Here is a 16734-nt window from a genome sequence, read left to right as displayed (position 1 = left end):
AATTGACTATAAGAATTTGTAAATAATACATAATTAATATGCAGTAACAAAATCATACTAAGTAAAAAAAATAATATATTAAAAATATTTTTTAAATGATTGTAATTTTAAAAACTTTTTTTAATAAAAATAATCATAATTTAATAGAAGTTGTGATAATTATACATATACAAATAATTAAAATTTAATTACGATTATTAGTTAAAAAATTTGTGCTACTTTTAAAATGGAGTTCTTACTTGAGTAGAACTCTAAGCATAATATATAGGGACAAAAATAGTGATAATTATAATTATAATTTATCATTATTAGTTTAAAATTTTTGACATAAACAATAATTGTAATAATTTATTGATGTAAAATAGAGTTATCACTTAAATAGAATTCTAAACGTATTAATAATCACTTAATTAATATTATAGTTAATTATGTTAATTAATTATTATTTTAAATAATGTTACTTTGAATTAATTATATAAAGTAAAACTATATTATGTGTTGAAATTACACACCCCCACATCTAAAAAATATATGGTTGTGGTGTGTTTGTACTACTATAAATAAATGCGATTTCTCCACCATTAAATCAATTTAAAATTTGTCATTTTCTTCGTAAGGCAAATTTTTTCTCTTCTTATTTGTAATTTTTTACTTGTATCTTTTGCAATGAAATATATTTGGTAGTGTCCGAAGACGTAGGCGTAATTTGCTGAACCTCGTTAAGTTTCTGGTGTTCTTTATTGTTTTTATTTTTCTTTCAATATTTTGTAGGGTACAATTGTAGTAATATAGTGCTATTAAATTACATTGTAGGGACATTTTGTCTAACAAGTTGGGTTTTAAGTGGAAACGTGTGTTACCTTATTGAGAAATATTCAAATAATGTGCAACTGTACACAGTCATCAACAAGTAATAAAATAATAAAAAGTATCGCCTCCACACGAATTGTATGGACAAATATTGTAAAATTAATCACTTAGCGAATTGGTGATGGAAATAATTGGGAGCAGATTGAAATACCTTAACTAAAATTAACTAAGCATGCAAAAAATAAATGAAAATGAAAACATAGAATAAAATCAACAATTCACAAGTTTTAATTACTATGACATGAAAGAATTGGATCAATTACCTTCTTTAACTTAAAATTATTAAAACAATGTTAATGATGTTACAGAAGAAAACCATGGCAGTTTGGCCATTTATTAATCCAACATAAATAAATTATGAAGTCATACTTATTTAATTATTAAATTTCTCTAGCATACTTCCATGTTCAATCAACTTAAAATTTTCATAACCAAACATCATAAAAGGATTATGCAAGGTAACAATATTGTTTAATATTATTACCAATTTAATTGTTAAATGATCAAACATGCACCATTCAAATATTGTGTTAATTAATTATAATATTGTTAAAATTAAATAATTAATTCAATTGCTTCCCTACATTCATAATGCATGAGTAGCATGTTCATGTTTTTATTTGAATACATAAATAACCAAAGCACATAACATCATTAACAACATAATAATAATCTAAGCTAAGAGAATGCAATCAATCTAACAACAACATAATTAAACTATTTTAATTAATTAAAAGCAAGAAAATACTTAGTAATCATGTTCATCAATTTAGAACAAAATAAAAAGATTAAAGGGAAAGAAACTAGAATACAAATCCGATGTTTCTCCGTAGCTTGGCTTGAGTTTCCTTTCCTCCTTCCATTTGCTTGCTCCTTTGCATGATTGCTCCTTAAGGTGTTGAATTTTGCTGCTCAAAAGAACCTTTGAAATGCTCCTCTCAAACTCTGTGTTGCTTTCTCAATGATAAGTGAAAGAATGGAGAATATGAGAAGATGGTGAATGAGAGATGATTGAAATGAGTGAATTGCTAGCCACTATATTAGACTAACTAAATTGTCCTACCAGAATAATAGAGAATTCTATCAAATATGAACTTAACTTAACACCTAAACAACTGGTGTGGCGTATACTCCATAGAGAGTTTGCCAAACCACCGAGCTTGCCAAACACAAGATCTTCTAGTTGGCGCATTCACAAAATCTTATGCTTAATCAAAACTAATGTCTTACTTATTCAGAATTTACTTTAAATACCAAATCTCAATAAACAGTAACTGGATACTAAGACTTCGTCAGACGGGTTGTTACAACGTTACCTTGGACAGTTTCAAACTTGGGATCTTCTTGAAGGTGGATATCATGATACCATTAAAGGGTGGTCTCCAATCTCAAGTCTATTGTAGGTATCACGATTCCAAGGTTTGGATATCACGATACCCTTTCTTTGATGCTTATCTCGTTAATTTTTAGCCTCCAACACTTCCCTACATCACTCAATCATACATTAAGGCCCCAATGACACTATTGGCCAATTTGGGTCTTAAAATAAGTAAAGTAAGAATTTATACTTAGTAACTTAAATCTAAAAGTTATAAAAAACTATGAAAAGGCGCAACTTGCTTGAGAATAAGCTCCTTAAGTATACCAAGAAACCTAATTTGCCATATCAAATTATGGCAGATCACAGAGCTCTCTTATCTTCTTTCTTCTTCTTCTTCTTCTTCAGAGTAAATGAATAAGATGATGGAGAGAACAAAACAGGATGAGAAGAATTACCCCGGAATTTATTTCTTTAAACCTTATAAAAACTATACATTAGTAATCATTTTGTTTCCACTAAGGAACTAGTTGGTTTTAATCCAATCGAACTAAAATTGGAACTCAACTATGTCCAAATCAGCAATGAATTTTTTTTTTGATTTTTGAATATCAGCTAGCAACTTATGACTTCTTTCAATTTAACCTCCAATTATTCCTAAATTCTGAACTTAAGGAAAACCGGGTGTGACAGAAACCATTTGGAAGCCAAACATCTTAGCTCGGTGGATACTCTACATATTGGAGTGATGTTCCAATATTTTGAAAAATAAACATTTAATAAGTTTAAAACAATTTGAAACAATACTATGCCACTTATGTTAGGGAGTGAGTAAACATTATTTGGCAAAAGCTTTGTAAACATGTGCAGTTCGAATAAATCATAATGAATAACACCGATTAGAAATTAAAATTAAATTCTACTAATGAACATTACTTGAAATAGTTTGGTATATAGGTCAACAAAACTACATATGAAAATCAAGAAATACAAATCAACATTTTCAAATACAATTTGTTCCAGTTCAATCTGGCGAAATCTAACTAATATCTTAATCCTCAGCGATTTCATGTTACACTAAGACAAGAGATGACTCACAAATAGGCTGAAACTGGTTGAATCCCTACAGATACGTCCACCTATAACCTGGAACTAAGAAGAAAGGAAACTAATTATGTTCATAAGAACTTAGTGATTCCAAGGAAATATAACCCACAAAGACAAAAACTAACTAAAATAGACAACAAAAGACATTCAGATACAATTGCGAATACGCCGATACTCCATAGGACAATACAACTCATAACCACATATACACGACAAGTAAACCCTAGTCGGAAAGTGTTTCGGGACCACTAAACGATCAAAAAAAAATAATTAACATCATATTGATCATAAATATGAATATGCAATTAAAAATTCATGGCTTAAATTATATAGTAGTAAAATTATGACGTTAGAAAATAGACACTTAAGTGGTGAGAAAACTTGTATGAAATTGCCTTCCCCAGTGCTAAAACTTAAAATGGTTAAAATTAAGGGGAATATGTGGTTAGAGACCATAGTTGTTCTCTAGCTGTAACAAATTAAGGCCAAAAGTTTTAATTTTTTTTGGAAGTATACATCCTTGGATGATTAAGTCTAAATTCTATCTATCTCATAGGTTGGATTTGGGGTTGTGGAGAGTTAGGATTCGGCTAAGAAGCTTAAAAATTTTAGTTGATCCTTGATGCTATTAGCATGTTAGTTAGTGGATGTGTTAAGTTGCTGTTATGTAGCATAAAGTTGAAATTTTAACTTATTTGTTGGAGGGCCGAATTTAGATTAAGAAGAGAATGGGTAATCGGTTGGCTTGGTAGAATGGTGGAATGAAGTTGCCAAATTGGTCTTTGGTTGGGCATAAGAAATAATATTATGCATAGGTTTCGGTTTTGGTAGTACTTATTAATTATAATTAGTTCATTTTGATGTTTGTATGAGGGGATAAGTAAAGTTTAAAGGTAGCTTAAGTCAATTGATATTCGCTAATGATTTCGAATTGAAGTTTTGTTAGGTTGTGGAATGAGTGGCCGAGAGAACTATAGCTATGTAAGGATGAAAATTTGGCGTGTGTATGTATATTGAAGACAAACATTAATATCTTGTAATTGTCACGTCTTGGATTAATAACGACAAAATGAGAAATGTTCATAGACGTAAGTGTGTGGCTATTACGAGAGTTGGTTATAAGTCCCAAATTGTTATAATTATGGCATTAAAATCAAAGAATTCGGCAAAATTGTAGGGTAGTCATGAACTTGGACATATTGGACTAAGTATATAATACTGCAGGAGTTAGGTTCAATAACCAATATGTGATAGGCAATTCGGCTTGGTTGTAATAATATAACCCAACAAAAAAAATTAAAAGAATAAATATCAAAGCAGCATATTAAGTAATGAAGTAATAGATGTCTATAACAAGAAAATCGATAAAATTAAATTATTTGTTCTAAAATTAGCTCAAGAGCAAAAGGGGTCTCAATAGATAGGGAAAGGAGAAAGCAGCCCGAGTAGATTATCCACAACTGTTCAAAACACCGAAGTAAGTTTGAGTAATCACCTTTAGTAAATGATTGATGATACTTGGATAAGTGTAAAGCTGGATCTTTAGTCTTATTTGAATAAGTGTATGATTAATAACTTATTTATATGATTCATAGATGATTGATCATTAAGGATAAGTTGAATGATAGAAGGAGTATGTGAGAATTTTCTATGATGTTTGAACCTAATATTAACAATGGTACTTGTATGAAGCTTATTTTGAATGTGGAAATGACTACTGTTGTGATATAAATGAGATGTGGTAAAATATGAATATATATACATGATATATGGCGATTATATCCGGACTTAAGTCGTAGGCTATATGCGGGAATTATATCCGGACTTAAGTCCGTAGGCTATATGCAAAGAAATTATATCCGGACTTAAGCCTAGGCTATATGCGGAATCAATCGAACTTCGGGTGCCAGCTAGTCTGGAATTATATCCGGGCTAATATCCCAAGCTGTGCTAGTGATGGACTCGGGTTAAACTAGCAGCTTAACCCGGTGATTGATAAATGTGAATAATATCAAAAACCACTATTATTTGGTATATACACTAAGATAGCCAGGTACGTACTATACTCATATGTCGATTGATGTTTTTGAAACAAACCATTAATATAAAGAATGATAATTTAATATATATACATATTATTATCAGTTTGATTATTAGAATGTGTGGATGAGTACGTATCTACGAATAAGAGAATGGTCTATTTGGCTGAGTTCATGTTATAAGAATATATGTCTAAATTTAATTGTATGAGCTAAATAGTACGTAAGTATGGCTAAACTTTGAGTATACATGATGTATTAGGCCAATCAGCCTATAACTAGTACGCTTGGTTCAACCGGTCAATGATTACAGTTTAAGTATGAACTTAGCGATACTTAATGTTTGATTTTAAATAAATGCTTAAAACTTACTAAGCAGTAAATGCTTACTTTGTAATCTATGTTTTGTAGATTTTGTTCGTCAGCTACGGTTTTCAGGGATCTCAAAGTCAAGTCATCCACACTATCTAAGCCCCTTTTGGTCCCTTAAGTAACTTGATAATGGCATGTATAGGACTGACCTTGTTTTAATAAGTATCTTTTGGTAAGTAATCGATAGCCATGCGAAAATGCTTGTAATTTTGAGTATAGCATTATAATCATTTTGTATATAGGCTAATGATATGTTATTGGTGGTATGGAAATGCTTGGTAATGAACCATTGGAATGGCAATCATGATCATATTTGGCTATGTATGTCAAATTGCTAGCTAATCCATGGAACCATGAAAGGTAAAATTTACCACAAAAAATTCAGACAGCAGTAGTGACGTAATTTGAAAAAATCACTAAAATAGTAGAAATGAAATTAAATAATGAATAAGTTATGGAATCGAATCCTCTGAGTCTATTTTCATATGGAAAAGCAAAACAGGTAATGAGCTATATTTATGAGATGTTTAAATTTTGTGGAAACAGGGCCAGAGCGATTCTGGATCCCATTTAGACTTGAATTCACCATAAATTTTACAAAATAATTATAAGTCATATTATATGTACAGATTTCAGTATTGAGTTATTTTTATAGAGACAAACAGCATATCATTGAGCTTAGTACAAAATATCTGATTCGTAATACACAGAGGTCAGAGTAGTCAACCCTGAAACAGGGGAGACTTTACCTAAAAACTGTACTAATTGGCCGCACCAAATCTGAAAAAAAAATTAGTAGATAATGTATGAGTCTAGTTTCAGGAAAATTACGAACGAAGTTTGACTCAATAATTAAAGCACTGATCATACCAACTTGTGGAAATTTTAAAATGAAGTATGACATTAAGAAATAAAAGCCAACACCTCTTCGACTCGGCACCGCCTCGTACGGCTTACACAACACCATTAATACACATTCGAACACCCTTTAACAATTACGAGTACACTCATTAAATCAACTGTTTAACACAAAAACACTTTTACTTAAACTCCTTCTTGTCTGCTTTTGTCCTAGTTCGAGAACCATTATTGATTTCATTCGCTTAACCATAATCCAGTAAACCCTACCTCTACTCCCCATAAAAACATATCCCCGCAAGCCAGGTATCACCATCACAGTGCACCCTACCAACAAGGCAAAACTATGTTCCTTTACACATAGTAACAACCCCAAACCATACACATCGATATGAACGCACAAGGAAATAAACAAACATGCAAACCTGATTAATACTAAAACAACATGACCCTACACCCTTTTACCAATACAACCAAAGTTAAAACTTACTGAAACAAAAAAAACATAAAAACAGAAAACTCAAGGTACAAAAAATCACAAAACCTCATAGGCTTCTACTCAACTTCTTTCCTTAGCATGATCTCTATCTGGAAAAACAAAACTCTTAAATATAAGACAACCAAAACTTAATGAAAAACAGAAGATAAAATCAAATATCTCATATCCATATTAGATGGAAACCCTACTAAACAACTCTTACAACAACTCCTTCTACCTGTAAACATGAATAAATTTAAAATTACCAGAAAAACCAAGGAAAGAATTCTATAATGACATACAGCTCTTTTTTAACGATAAAGAACACATAGTTCTCAAATAAAAAAGAAGAAAAATAAGAAAAATTTTCCCCACTACTAGTTGCTATTATAGCACTTCTAACCCAAATCCAATCAGGTTAAACCTAATCAATAATCATACCATATCTTCCACTAATTAATCACATCCTACAACCTCCAGGTCCAGATTGACATTACCTCCACAAATGCAGATAAAAAAAAACTGGCAGACAATAATAAGAGTTCCCAAATAAGAACTACAACCGCGAAATAAACCACAAACTCAGCGAAATACCACCAATAAGTCCCAAAGCAACCCACTAAGTTTCACGACTAGGCGTTCTCACCAGTGCAATCTCCCAAACAATATAGTCACCAAAAGAGGGGTGTGACAAGTGTTCTACTAAGGTAGTAAATAGCTCAGTTGAGGGTAATTAGCGACTTAATTGGTAATAGAGATTAATCGATCATAGGTCGAGACTTGCATCATGACACAGGAAAAGGAAATTACATTAGGTTATCCTAGGTTAATTAAATTCCATTAGGTTATTTTTTAGGTTAATAATTTAATTAGTTTATATTTAATTTGCATCAACAATATTGATTTATGAATCAATTAGATTATAATTATTTCGGTAATTAATTTAATAATAAAATTTCCAATATCAATCACTTGCGATCCTTGGAATATGTTTCAAGTGTTTCATGTAAAAAAAATGATATACAATTGACCTTAACTTGTGAGACCGCTGCTAATTTTATATATTTTGCTGCGTATTTCATCCAGACATTCGCACTCTGGCTGCGGTCACATAACATTTACAAAAATATCCCCACTTAATAACTAATTTGTAAAGGCTTTGACCCCACTTTGCCTTCAAATTGACCTTTTAGAAATGTCCCTATTAGGCTTCAATGTCAAGACATTCTCATTAGTCAGGTGCCTAAATCATTCAGTCCATGTCGCAACATTAGACTTTGTGGTTGTGACCTTGACTTCAATGGGCTCCAATTGCTAATTTAGAAGAACATGCAATGTTCTAACATTAAGAACTAATCTCGCGACCTTGACATCAGACTACTCAAGGTTACAATTGTTGAAGGTTGGCTCATTAGTTGATAAACTATGCACAATGTTGCGACATCCATAGGTTGTAATATCCCGAATTAGAGCCTAATCGGAATAGTGGTTTTGTGACCACAAATTCGAGATAGAAATAATTATTTTATAATTATTTTGAGGTTTATGATATGATTGCATGATTTTGTGAAATTTCGTGATGAAATTCTATGCATAAAGTGCTTAAGTTGAGATTAGGGACTAAATCGAATAATTTGCAAAACTTGCATTCTAGAAGTTTTTAGTATGAAATTGCTTTGGAATATTAATGAAGAGGTCTTAAATAGAAATTTGACAAATTTCTAAGTCTATGGACAAAAATTGGACATGGATGGAATTTTTGGAAAGTTTAGTAGTAAGGGCATTTTGGTCATTTAGTTATTAAAATGAATTAAAAACAAAATTAAAAGCCAATTTTTGTCCATCATCTTCATTAGGCCAAAATTTCAAGGGTTCTCCATAGCTAGGGTTTGTTTCAAGCTTTCAAGCTCCATAGTAAGTGATTTCAAGCCCCGTTTTTAATGTTCTTTACGTTTTTGGAATCCCGGTAGCTCGATTTAGCTTATGTTAGCAATAATTCGACCTAGGGTTCATATTTGGAAAATACCCATAGGTGAAATTTATGTATTTTGGTGTTTTATACTAGAATATGAGGCTTTAAATTATGTTAGACAACTTGTGCTACTCGGTTTTAAGTGAAAACGAGTAAAAGGCTTAATCGGAAAAAATACCTAATAACAAAGTGCATGTTAGAGTGTGAATTGATGCATCATATAAGGGAATAATGATCAGCATGTCATAAAACATGAGAATAAGGGCTGAAATTAAATTCCTGAGCCTAGGGGAAAATCATAATTTTGTAAAAGTTAGGGGGCAAAAATGTAATTTCCATAATGTGATTTTGGATTGAAATAAATAGTATGAGTGTTAAATGAACTAAATGTGTTTTTATAGATCAAGAAAGACATGGAACGATCGTGATCGGGGAAAAGAAAAGCTTTCAGACTAAATATAACATTTCTAAAGTTGCACCGAGGGAAGTTCGACATGAATAATTTATCGATTTTTTATGTTATTTATGTGTTATCATATGAATGGTGGCTGCCATAGAACGATAAATGATGGAAATTGCAAATTTAATTAGATGTGAATAAGTGTTAACAGTGAAAAAGAAAGATTTCCCAGTTGAACCTTCGGAACAGGAACAATACGAATGACCTATTGTGAGTAACACTGTGTAGTACTAAGTGCAGCTACTACGTGTACCATACTGTAAGTCGCATGTGTAGTACTAAGTGCAGGCTACTATGCGTACTAATGACTTCGATCACGTGTGTATACTAAGTGCAGGCTACTACGTGTATCAGATGGTGAGGTCACGTGTAGTACTAAGTGCAGGCTACATGTGTACCGGATATTGGTCGCATGTGTAGTACTAAGTGTAGGCTACTATGCGTATCAGATAGCTTCGACTATAAGTGTGGAAGGGGGAAATATGTGTAAAAAATGGTATATTGTTATTTCTCCGTTGATTCAAGGGGAAAATCGATAAAGTGGTAAATATATGAAAAGTTAGGAGCTATGTGCTCGATAATTGAGCGAATTCTAGTATAACAAAAAGAACTAGGTGGAATTATGCAAGAGTGAATGTTAGAAATAAAACAGTGTTGGACAGCAGCAGTTACATGATTTAAAAATTTACCAAAAATCGTGGAAGTTGAATAAAAATGCAAATGATATATGAAAATAAAGCTTAATGAGTCTATTTTCACATAAAAGAATCAGGGGAAGCAAAAGAATTCTATATTGTGTGATATTTGAATTCTGTGAAACAGGGTCTGAATGAATTTGAGATCCCCTATTTGACTTATAAATTCACCATAAATTGTAAAAAAATATTAAGAGTCATACTTTTATGCATGGATCATATTGAGTCTATTTTAAGATAAACAAACGGCATGGTCGTGGAACGTACAGGGAGAAATTGGTTCGAGTGCACAGGGTCAGAGTAGTCATACCCAAACAGGGGAGACTTAACTAATAAACTGTACTAATTGGCCCAACCAAAAATTCTAGAAAAAAATATTAAGTAACATATAGTCTAGTTTCAGGAAAAATTTAACAGAATGAATCGAGTCATAGCTAGAGATATGATTTTTTAAAACCGGGACCTAGAAAACAACCTGTCCTGAATATGTGATTATATACTAGTAGATTGTTTTACTTTGATAAATTGTATATATCAATTTCGTACTTACTTACTTAAGCTATATGCTATCTTCTTTTCTTTTTCTATCTTATAGAGTTACTAAGCCAGCTCGAGATTGAGATCATCGGAGACCCATCCACACTATAATACTGGTACTTTAAACACTATTTTGGAATATGGCATGTATAGAGGTAATCATTTTGTTATATGTATAATTAATTTGGAAAAAATATACTCAAATTTATAATTTACTTGTATTATGTATATCTGTTAAGGTGTTAGTCGGTAAGTGTTTTATTTTTGTTTCTTAATGGCTAGAAAAAACTATTTGTATGACCTTAGCTCTAGTCAACTCACTTGTTTTCTCATTCTTCTGAACTAAGTCCTTGCAAAAATCTTGTACCACAAATAACTCCGTAATGGAATATAATTATTGTTTTATTCAAATAAACATAAAATAAGCTAAAATTTGCAATTAACATAAAATTTAACCTATATATGAAAAAACTATAAGAGACTCAACCAATTGCTAAAAAAGTCCTTAAGTGCATAAAGAGCTTAATTTATTATATCGAAATACATCACATCACATGTAGGTTGTCATGCCAAAATTGTTAAAAAAATTAGTGTTTAGTTAGTATTTTTGTTAAAGAAAAATAATTTAACTCTTTTTTAAATGTCAATGACTAAATTTAATTAAAAAAAAGAATAAGAGTCAAATTAATAGAAAATGTAAACATTGATAATTAAATTTATTACTATTTAAATTTTAATTATAAGGTAGTATATCTTTTAGCCCAATTGGGATGTAGACTTTGAGGAATTAATATTAATGCTGCAAATGAACTTTAGTATGATTTGCAATGTTAAGAATGAATTTTATACAAGATTTTTTTTATTTTATTTAATTACCACAAATTATTAACAACATTAACACTTAGCATCACTTTATATTTTACATAAAAAAATAATTATATAAATTCAACATAAAAATAAATGGATATACTTATTTTCATAAATATATAAAATTAAATCAAAATCAAAATTATATTTCTGGACATAAATCACAATTAAAATTTCAAATGTATAGACCACTTATGTGTAAATTTATTATTTAGGCTTAAGTTGTTTCAACAGAAATAGCTTCTAGAATATATATATATATATTGCATTTTTATGTGTTTGTTTTATGAAAAAAAGTTTCATCAACGAAAAATAACTTACATATCAACAAAAAATAAGCAATTTTTCTTATAAAATGACTTACTCTCCTAAAAAGCATAATTCATTTTCCAGAAAAGAGCTCATTTATGAGTAATTTTATTTTTTTATATAAAAATTAACTTAAATCAAGCTTAAATATTATTATATTAATAATAAATTTTTATTTTTAAAAATATCTAAAATTAATAAAATATTATAATTTTCAATAATATTAAACATAAATATTTAATTATCTTTATCTTATCATATAATAAATTATTAATATAAATTATTATCTTAATAAATTATTTAATATTTCAATTTTAATATAAATTATTATTTTAATAAATTATTTAATATTTCAATTTTGTTTTAGTAATATATTTTAAAAACAATAATTCTAAATAATTCTTCAAATATTATTGAAAGATATTCAATATCAATATTTAATTAATAAATATTTATTACAATTATAAATATATTAATAATAAATATTTATAGTATAAAGGTTAAAATATGTCATAAGTTTATGTACTTTTCACAAATTTGAAATTTAGTCTCTATACTTTTATTTTCAAAAATTTAGTCCCTTTACTTTTTAGATTTGAAAATCGAGTCCAATTGTTAACATTATTAAATTTTTTTGTCAACTTTTTTGATGCCACAATTTTAAATAAAAAATACTCAGTATTCATGTAACTAAAAAATAAAGTTATAATGAATATGAATTTAACAAAATATTTTTAGTAATACTAACAACTGAACCTGAATTTTGATATCTAAAAAAGTAGGACTAACCCAAAAAAAAAATATATGGACTAAATTTCAAATTTATGAATAGTATAAGGATTTATAACATATTTTAACTTGATATAAAATATGATTACTTAATTATATAAATATGAGTATTTACTTAAATAATGCTTAGCTTTATTTATCCTTTACAACTCTAATGTGTTAATATGTAATATATGTAATTTAAATTAAATTTTAATTAAGCATTATTTATTATTAAATTTATGCCATTGATTATTACAAAAATATTTTCTCATTATAAAATAAATTTTGATTGTTAAAAGAAAATTGTACTAAAATATTTTATAACAAATATATTTATATTGTGTTTATTTTACAAGGAACAATGTAAAATATAAATTTACTAGTATAAAATAAACTCAATTAAATAAAAAATAAAAAAATCAAATATATATTTATTTTGTTGAAAACAACCTTTATAAAATATTTTTACAAAAATTATCAAATATTGTATACAGATTTATCCAAATATAAAAAAATATTAATTTTTCAAAAGAAAATATTATTTTTTCAAAAAGTAAAAAAACAAAATATTATTTTATCCTCTTACACTAATAGCTCCTTAGCCGAATTAAATTATTTTATTTGATTTTATTAAAATTTAGAACTAAAATAGCTTAGCGGGGGTGGTAGGTTTTGAGTAAGTTAATAGGAAGAGATGGAAATGAGAGCGAAGCAAGACATAGAAATAGGAGACGACATAACCCCCCTCTCCTTCCCCTCTCTTTTTCCCTCCACGATTCCTTCCTCTCTTCCCATTGTTCCTCTTGCTTCTCCCCTCTCTCTTTCCCTCCTCTTCCCCATCACCATGGCCCTCTCTACTGCTCCGCCGCCTGCTCCTCCTCCCACTCCCCTATCTCTTCTTCCTCCGCCGAATCCTTCCTCCCTCTCACCTGTCCCCGCTCCTCTGACCTCCGCACTGCTCTCCGCCTCCTCCTTTCCCTCCCCTCCACCTGTCCCCACCTCCACCGCTTTACCAACGGCCTCCTCACTAACTACCTTAAGCTTACCTCATCTCCCGACTTCGCCGCCCAAATCCGTCAGGGAGCAATTGCCATGGCAGCCGCCAGGAAACTACGAAAGGGGCTCAGTTTAGACCAGGGCGACGACGTTTTATTGGAAGAGGCCGTCTTATGCTTAGTTGTAACCAACGCCGTGGAAGTGCAGGACGAGAGCGGGCGTTCTCTAGGAATCGCTGTATATGATCCTAGCTTCTCTTGGATCAATCACAGTTGTTCGCCTAACGCTTGTTATCGATTCATAGTTTCGCCTCCCAATGCTACGTCGTTTGGGGACTCCGGTTCCGCACTACGAATTGTTGCTAGCATTTCAGAGGAAAACTTTGGTGTTTGTAGCTGTTCTGAGTACGATAAAGGTTGAACTTTTTACTAATTTATTTTAAAATTTTATACGTTAATGTATTATTTGATTTGATGCAGGAACAGAAGGATACAAATACGGTCCAAAAATAATGGTGAGGAGTATAAAAAGAATAAAAAAAGGGGAGGAAGTTGTGTTTCTTACACTGATTTGCTTCAACCAAAGGTGTTTGCTTATTTTCTAATATAACAATTTAAATGTTGTTTTGATTATCAAGGCTTGATTTGAACTGCAAAATGAATGTGTGCAATGTGGCTAGACTTGTGTTGAGCTTCAATTAATGGAGTGAATGAGGTAGTAAAATGGTAAAAACGATACCTATACATCTAGCTAATGTCTCAATCTCCCATGGATTAAAATAAGTAGAATCGACACTTTTGTAGATCTCATTGGTAAGATGATGATAAATCATGTACTCAGGTCGTCAAGCACTTTGCATTTGCTTCGAGAACTAAAAAAGAAGTCATCACTAAAAATGCTGAGTTTTGGTGTCTGTGGTCACCTTCCCATATACAAGTTAATCTACAGGCCAAGGAAGGGACGGAAACATAAACTTGCTGAATTGCTGTGGATTAATGTGTTGTCCCATATGTTGATCTGTATTTTTGTTGATTCCATTGTTTCACTTCTTTTCTGTAGGCAATGAGGCAATCATACTTGTGGTTTAATCATCAATTTACCTGTTCTTGTAGTCGATGCACTGTGTCTCCTTCAACTTTGGTTGACCATGCTTTGGAGGTAATGAGAAACTGCCTAAATATTCTGATTTAATCAAAGTGTTTCCGTTTCTTGCTACTTGAACATGTCAGCGTTATTAAATTCAGCTTAGAGGCTTGCAATGAATCAAAATTCAAGAACTTTTGCTATCTATCTTAAAAACTGTTTTGAAATGTCTCCTTATGTAGTGCTTTGTTTGTTTTAGCTTTCTACTTGCTAGGGCTGGATCCTCATACACATTAGTAAATTTTATGCTTATGGCAGAAGATAATTTGGAATTTTATCTCCCTCTTTATGCTCTGTACAATGATCACATTTTAACCATATTTTTTTATTGGATTTATTTCCATCTTTTTTTTTTCTTGAAATTCTAGTATTCATATTATTATTTGTTTGAGACTCATTAATTCTATAAACAAGCATGTCAAATCATCAACATTTAATTTCAGGAAATTTTGGCTTCCAATCCGAGCTTTTCAAGTGCAGGCCTTGACCTCAACCTTTATAGGGATGAAGCGAATAAAAAGTTGTCTCATTATGTGGATGAAACTATTACTGAGTTCTTATCAGTTGGTGATCCTGAATCCTGTTGTAAGAAGCTTGAGAGGGTGCTAAAAGGAGGTTTTCATGTTGAGCAATTAGAAAGCAAGGATGGAAAATCACGGCTCAATTGCAAGTTTCATCCCTTTAACCATATTGCTCTCAATTCTTACATGACGCTTGCTTCTGCATATAGAATACGTTCAAGTGACTTCTTATCCTTCCATTCAAAAACAGATGAATCTCAATTGAAAAGCTTTTGAAATGAGTAGGATCAGTGCAGGTTACTCTCTGTTGCTGGCAGGTGCAACTCACCATTTGTTTTGCTCAGAATCTTCTTTGATTGTGTCTGCTGTGAATTTCTGGAAACAGGCGGGGGAATATTTATTAACCATTGCTGGATGCTCTGTCTGGAACTTATTGGGGTTGCCTATATCAGAGCTGTCGACAGTTGTGAAGTATAAATGCTCTGAGTGCTCATTGATGGACATATTTGGTGCCAAATCAATTCTTAACCAAGCCGAGAGAACAAATTTCGGAAACATCTCTAGCGACTTTCTTGCTTGTGTGAGAAGCGCGTCGCCCAAGTTTTGGAGGTTTCTCATTCATGGTTGCGATTACCTTGAAACATTCAAAGATCCATTTGATTTCAGATGGCTTGCACACCCACATTGCGTTGAAGAGGATGTTGATTTCATAAAAGAGGACAGTAATGTGAACATCATGCAGAATGGTATATTAATGCAAGGACACATATTTACAAGGTTGGTATGCATTCCCTAGTGTTTGGTGTAATTTTAGCACACATTTGTTATGGACAGAATTCTCATTTAACCACTCATGTTCTGAATCATGTAGAGAATTTTGTTTATGATTAATGAAAACTAATTAAATTGTGAAATACAGCTATCATTGGGCATGCAATGCAAATGTGCGACAAAAATCATTTAGAATCAATTTAATGTATTTTAATATACGAAGTTGTCAAGAATTGAATTTTATCGAAACTAAGAACGTTTCTTTTTTTTTTTGAAATGCAAACTAAGAATCTTAAAAGCTCAAAGTTTGGTAGGCATATTAGTTTTAGATTAGGAAAAGAATGTATTTTGTAATTGTTTTTATCATTAATACTTGAAATTGGAAATAAAATCGTCGAGAAGGTTTTTAAATAAATTCTATGACCTTTATAATTCTATGACCTTAATTGATGGTTTCGATGTGATAGTTTCTATAAATTTTAAGGGTTTGTGTTAAAGCGGAGAAACAATTAGGTTTACCTCATGAGATTTTATCCCAATTAATTGTGATGAGTACTTCACAAAAAAATAGCGTGATAGAGAAAAAGAATAAAACATTGCTAGATATGATTCTCTCATTGTTGAGTTATTTGCAATTGTCTATATCTTTT

At 30.8% G+C, this 16734-nt stretch overlaps 2 protein-coding genes across 5 annotated transcripts; both read left to right on the top strand.

Moving 5' to 3' along the window:
* Positions 1 to 13347: 13347 nt before the first annotated feature.
* Positions 13348 to 13785, top strand: LOC121226425 (proline-rich receptor-like protein kinase PERK2). The gene has a single exon (XM_041110354.1). The coding sequence runs from the start codon at positions 13348 to 13350 to the stop codon at positions 13783 to 13785; it is 438 nt and encodes a 145-aa protein (XP_040966288.1).
* Positions 13786 to 13981: 196 nt separating this feature from the next.
* LOC121226426 (protein SET DOMAIN GROUP 41-like) lies at positions 13982 to 16300 on the top strand. 4 transcript variants are annotated; one of them, XR_005924243.1, is made up of 4 exons: positions 13982 to 14053; positions 14129 to 14234; positions 14709 to 14807; positions 15236 to 16300. XR_005924243.1 is itself a non-coding variant. In XM_041110355.1 (3 exons), the coding sequence occupies exons 2-3, from the start codon at positions 14712 to 14714 to the stop codon at positions 15587 to 15589; spliced, it is 450 nt and encodes a 149-aa protein (XP_040966289.1). In that variant the 5' UTR covers positions 13988 to 14234; positions 14709 to 14711; the 3' UTR covers positions 15590 to 16300. The 4 variants fall into 4 exon arrangements, 2 of the variants coding, with proteins under 2 accessions (XP_040966289.1, XP_040966290.1); XR_005924242.1 differs by having other exon boundaries at positions 13982 to 14064; XM_041110355.1 differs by having other exon boundaries at positions 13988 to 14234.
* Positions 16301 to 16734: the final 434 nt, after the last annotated feature.

This window comes from Gossypium hirsutum, unplaced genomic scaffold (genome assembly GCF_007990345.1).
Source record: "Gossypium hirsutum isolate 1008001.06 unplaced genomic scaffold, Gossypium_hirsutum_v2.1 scaffold_172, whole genome shotgun sequence".
NCBI classification, from domain to species: domain Eukaryota; kingdom Viridiplantae; phylum Streptophyta; class Magnoliopsida; order Malvales; family Malvaceae; genus Gossypium; species Gossypium hirsutum.
The sequence above is the reverse complement of the archived record's forward strand: the minus strand, read 5'-3'. Positions and strand labels throughout refer to the sequence as shown.